Source organism: Cynara cardunculus, unplaced genomic scaffold (assembly GCF_001531365.2).
Source record: "Cynara cardunculus var. scolymus isolate 2C unplaced genomic scaffold, CcrdV1 Un_Scaffold_3481, whole genome shotgun sequence".
NCBI classification, from domain to species: Eukaryota; Viridiplantae; Streptophyta; class Magnoliopsida; order Asterales; family Asteraceae; genus Cynara; species Cynara cardunculus.
This window is the reverse complement of record NW_020201492.1, coordinates 18,316-24,490: the sequence shown is the minus strand read 5'-3', so window position 1 is coordinate 24,490 and position 6,175 is coordinate 18,316. Positions and strand designations below refer to the sequence as shown.

Below are 6,175 nucleotides of genomic sequence, written 5' to 3'. Positions count from 1 at the left end.
GATACTTTGATCATTAGTTTTGTAAGCTGTCGGAACAAGAGATATTCTCAGATGTATGACCACTCTCATATGTGCTAAAATTCTTTAAGGGATTATATTTAAGTATGTCATTTTGGTGAACTTAACTGGAAGATGGATCATATTTTCATAATTTGCAGGATATGATAACATATATTGCAATGAAATGGAGCAAAATTGCAAGAACTGGAGCTATAGAGGTCAAATTTATGGGTGTTGATGTGTGCACAATAATGTTCACTCTGGAAAAAGGCCAAGAGACTCTAGAGGTTCGTTCCAAATAGCCTTTCAAGTTCTTTTGTGATATTACTCCCGAGCAATCTTCTACAAAAAGATATGATAACAAATTTCAAAGTACAGTTTCAAACAACTTTGTCTTTCACAGTTTATTCAGATTTGCAAAACATATAATACGTGAAGTTCTGCCCCTTTCAATAGTGTGTCAATTGATTTCAAAGGTCTATGCAAGAATACCCAATATCAGAATGGTATACACACACATCAAGATGAGTATATATACATATATATATTTATATTTACCATTTCTGCTGTTGACATTTAACACAACACACACACACACACAACAAAGACAGATCAACAGATAACACTTGTTCTTGACAGATAACAATTTAACACACACACACACAACACTCTGCTATCCCAAACAAGAATTTACATTAAACTTGATTTTGCAACATGTCCCAAACAAGAATGCAGTCCCAAAAATCATCAAAAACAGAAACTGTTTGAAATCAAACATTATGAACATTCCCAACAGCTGATCATTTAAATTTGACTATCGATACTTGAAGAGGGGAATGGGTTCAAATGAAATCTCAAGTAAAGGGCTATTCGGTTGTTATTTTCTGCACAAGTAAGGGTTGTTTGGTAAATTGGGGGTTGAGTCCTCTTATACATAACACACTCACATATATTTGTATACACATATAGATATGTAACAGAACAGTCTGATGACATATATTTATATACACATATAGATTTGTAGAATTTTGGGTAAAAGGTGCACAAAATAATTGAAACATCAAAACCTTATATGTACAAATACATATGCACACACACATAAGCAATAGCCATTTTGCAGTCATATACTTGTGAAATTTATTTCAGGTTTTAGGAAGGATCTTCTTTGCTACACCAAATGGTATCATAGTTTTTATATTATAGTGGTGGTCTTAGACAACATATTCATGTTTTCATCATCATAGTTTTTATATTATTGTGCATCAAAAGCCATATATAAGATGCATTTAGTAAAGACTTATCTAATACATATGACAACAGATTCATGTTTTCCATGTGAACAGGTTATATGACATTCTCAAGCCACCATGTCAACATCATATTTAGTTAGACCAGATTGCAAATGAAAAGGTTATTCTGAAACAGACCTCTGGTTGAAACAATGAAACCAAAAATTATAGCAGCAACATGAACATGTAACACGGAATTGTTTTTGGGTTTGTTAATATCGACTTACAACAGAATTTCAGGGACTTAAATATGGACTTGCAACAAAATTTCTTAGTCATCCGAAAACAAAATACGTAACATGGAACCAATGGTTACACACTGTTTGATATCAAGAATCCCTTTTTTGCAAAATGCAGAAAAATGAAATGGAAACAATTAGCTTTACACACTGGATGCTCGTTTAGTAGGAACAAGAATGAATAAGAAGAAACCAGTAGGAACATGGTTAGAACACATACAAGAAGAACCAGAAGATTCTAGCACATGGGTAGAGAATGGAAACAGCAGGAAGAGAAAGAGAATCTAGAAAGCAAAATTAAAACCTCAATACCTCAGAGAAATTGTTAAGGTTTTGAAGAAGCTGTGGAGAAAGCAAAACCTCCAAAGTCTGGTTATATGTAGCGATGAAGTCTTCTTGGGAGCTGGCCATTTGTGCAAGTTTTGCAGCAATTGAAGAAATAGAATGTTGACCTTACTGATTTGGTTATGGTGCAGGATCATTCATGAAGAAGAGGTTGGAAAAGTAGAAGAACAGAGAAAGTTATTTTGACCTTACCCCAAAATGGTTTGGCGGGGAAGGGGTTCCTGGAAGTGGAAGAGAAGAGAAAAAGAGGTGCGACCATTTTCTTCTCTATCAATGCATAAAAAGCTTGTACCAAATGCTTTGTAACTTGTCTTTAAGAGTTTTTTGAATTTGTTGCATAAAACCATTGTAACTTATGTTTTAGGAGTTGTAATTAAGATATTGACCTAAGTGGTTATATATGAAGTATAGATATAGATATTAAATAATAAAAATTAAATATAATTAAATTAATTTAATATTTTATGACAGGACAATTTCCCATTATTCAACACCCCTATTAAACGGTTCTATTAGCACTCCCCATTTCTTATCCATTAATTTAACTTGTTTGACAAAACTATCGTCCTTTTGTTTTGTTTCTATTCAAATTTTGCAGCCTCTCTCTCTCTCTGTGCCGCTTCCTGTGATTTCTCTCTCTATAACAAACACACTTTTATTTAAAAGCTGTCAAACCCTTTTATAATCATGGCGACTACACATTGTTGACGCTTTTATATATATATAAACACCTACTGTTCCTTTTCTGTTTCTATTTCAATCTTCACTTTTATAATCATTTTGTTTCCCTTTATTTCTAGATTTTTTGTTTTTTCATTTGGGTTTTTTTTTCCTTCTGATTTTGAGTATTGTGAGATGGATGTTGGATGGTTGTCGGTAGCGGCGGTGTTGATGGTGGTACTAGTTGGTGGCGGAAATGGTTTTCCGGCGGAGGATCTGGTGGTGAGATTGCCTGGACAACCAATTGTCGATTTCAGGCAGTATGCTGGGTATATAGATGTGGATTTGAAGGCTGGGAGGAGTTTGTTTTATTACTTCGTTGAAGCTGATAACGATGCTGATCGTAAACCCCTCTCTCTGTGGCTTAACGGAGGTCTGTCTGTTTCTCTCTCTCACACACTCACACACACACACACACACATATATATATATACAAACACATACAATCAATCACATCAACTTCGATATTCGATTTTATGCACTCTTCTTACATATTCTATGTGTTTACAATGAATCTATGATGGCAATTCGACTTTTTAGCCACTCTACCGATTGTAATTCAATTTTGAAATGGATATCTCCATTGACATTGATGCAATTCGGCATTTTAACCACTCAATTTTAAGATCGTAGTTCAAGTTTTAGATTATAGAAACATATCGAACCATTGAAAAATAGTATTGTTAATTACTTTGGACAACAACCACTGTAGACTCAGATGTTAAAGTTCATCCCAAGAAAACTTGATGAGTGGATTTTCTGGAAATTGGGAAAATAGTATTTAATGTATGTTCCTAATTCATCTACAATCAACTAACACAATAAATACTGCAGTTGAAAGAAGAAAAAAAGAGAGAGTAAACAGTTTAACAAGCATTCCATATCATTAAGGTTGTATTTAGCAAATTAACTAATAAGCTAGCTCATAACCGATAAGCTAACCGGTAAACAAATTACGTTTGGTTTAACAAATGAAAAAAGTCAACTGTAATATGTCTGTATAGATTAAGAAAGTTTATGTTTGTAACGGGTTTTTCATAAATGGAAGAAATATGTTTTTTAAATTGAGAAGGACTTGTATCGAAAAACTTGACTTTTGGCATAAAGCTTCTCCTTAAAGACTTAAGAATAAACTGCTTTCTATATCATTAAGCCACTACCAAGCATTCATATATAACTAGTCATATATATTGTGAATTATATTAAACTTATTAAGCTATTAATATATGAATTTTTTCAAAATAGATTTTTTTTGATTATTTACATATAAACTTTCATTCTTATCTTCTAATAATATTTAACCTTCTTATTTAAATCTCCTAATTAGAGACTGTGTGAGAAGGAGAGTTAAGATGAGAAGTTTAATAAGAGATCTCCACCCTTGATCATGTTTAATCTTAAACTCATCTATTAATTACGCCTGATACATGAATTAATCCGGTGTATCTCAGTTAAAAGATAAAGATCGGTTCTTACAATTTCTAACTTTAATTATCTTTCTCACGGAACTCGAACTCAACCCCGAGTATTTTAATGATATTTTTGAGTATTTTAATGATATTTTAAAGATAAAGATGGAGATATTTGGAGATTCCTTTTTACAAGATTGTACTTTCAGAAGCAGCATGCTCTTCTGGCTTTTTCTTTCTTCTTCTTGTGTGTAAAGTTGATTTTTTGAATAAATTACAAGATTGGTCCATGTATTTTCTGGTTTTCATGTTTAAGGCCCTCTAAATAAAAAATATGTATTGATTTTTTTTTATTAACCTGGATATCCAACTCGCTATGTGAGCCGACTAATCCCAGGACGACTACCTGTTTTGTGGGTAGCACGGAGTCACCGCATTTGAACCTCCGTGGCCACGAGGGAGTTTTATTCTTCCTTGAATTTGAACTTGAGACCTACAGACACTTTGACCTTTGGAGCTCAAGCTTAAACCAATCAAACACCACCCTTGTGGTTAGATTTTATGGTATATTTATTTTGGTTTTGGTTTCTATCTTTATTTTATATCAATATTTTTACATAAACAAATGTAGTGAGGAAAATTGTTGCTTGACAATTTGAAGTTAAAGATACTGATCAAAGTCAAATTTGATATCTTGGGATAGACATAGTTTTTATCAATTTAAAAAAAATATTTGAACATATTTTGTGCTAATTAAGATATAACAACTTAGGGGATGTTTATTTACCTGTTAATAGTTCCATTAAAAGACAATCTTTAAATCGTTAAGAGGTAAATCTTGTTTGGTAAAAAGAAAGTATGCCTCTTAATCGTTTTAGAGCCTTCTGAATGATTTTGTATCTTGGATCTTCTTTAACCATTTTTGACGCCCTATTTTTATTTAAAATAGTTATTTTAACCATTTAATCATTCTGCGCCATATCATTACGAACAACCTTAGGTGGTTATTATTTTCATTGCACCATCTATAATAGTTTATAAGAGTATAGATAGGTTCACATGGACTTCCCATCAATTCTTGCCCCACTTTGACCTCATTTTCTTCATACACATTAATTACTCTTGTTTGTGATATTCTTTTTATTTTCATTTAATATTAATTTATTTTTATTAAATAATATTTAAGATCTTTGATACAATTCAAAATAATATATTTTTTTATTTATTTCTAATGGAATGAATTTGAATTGCAGGCCCAGGTTGCTCATCGATGGGTGGGGGAGCCTTCACAGAATTAGGTCCGTTTTTCCCAAAAGGAAATGGGCGGGGCCTACGCAGAAATTCGCAATCATGGAACAGAGGTATGTATGTGTTTATATAATTCTAGGGAAAGCTACATTTTGAGAAAATGACAAGTGTTTCAGAACTAAATAAGTTGATCTTAACTATTCATTTGGTTAATATTTGTGGTTTTGACTGTGAATTATTGCATAATTTTTTAAATGGGTATGTGGAAGATAGAGGGATAGTTTTGTAACTTTTACAATATGAATCACAATGATTCATATGTGAATCCGTTAATTAGTTCATATGTGAATCACATGAGTTCATATGTGAATTTGTTAATTAGTTAACATGTGAATCACACGGGTTCATATGTGAATCAGTTAAAATAGTTCATATGTGAATCACATAAGTTCACATATGAACAAGGTATGAAACTACCCCCTCTATTTTTCGAATAGCCGTAAATTTTGAGCATTGAAAGCCATAATTTTTGACTAGTCAAATCCAATGTTGATCGTATAAAGGACTAGGATCACTTCTTTACCTCTCAAATATTTACCAATTTTCAAAATTACTTATGACCATAACTCTAAAAAATAAATATATTAATTGCTAGAAGTTGCATATTCTTACATAAATCATGTTTAATAATTATAAATTAGATTATTTTTTACACTTATTATAAAAATTTCATTTAAATGGTTATAACTTAATTGATAAGCTGTTTTGTTGAAACCTATTTGGGTAATGTTTGAATAAGTTTCACGAGTTCTTTTTTATCATTTCTTTCAATTATATCTCTGATTAATATTAATTATTAATTACTATTAATTATTAATAAATATTATTTATACATTATTAATATCAATTAATACTAATTGTAAAT

General features: G+C 31.4%; 1 protein-coding gene across 1 annotated transcript in view; it reads left to right on the top strand.

Moving 5' to 3' along the window:
* Positions 1–2,502: 2,502 nt before the first annotated feature.
* Positions 2,503–6,175, top strand: part of LOC112503652 (serine carboxypeptidase-like 42) — a 7,368-nt gene continuing 3,695 nt past the window's right edge. Inside the window, exons 1-2 of the mRNA XM_025107650.1 lie at positions 2,503–2,966; positions 5,256–5,363. Coding sequence (XP_024963418.1) covers positions 2,729–2,966; positions 5,256–5,363 — 346 coding nt within the window. The 5' untranslated portion in view covers positions 2,503–2,728. The remainder of the gene's footprint in view (positions 2,967–5,255; positions 5,364–6,175) is intronic.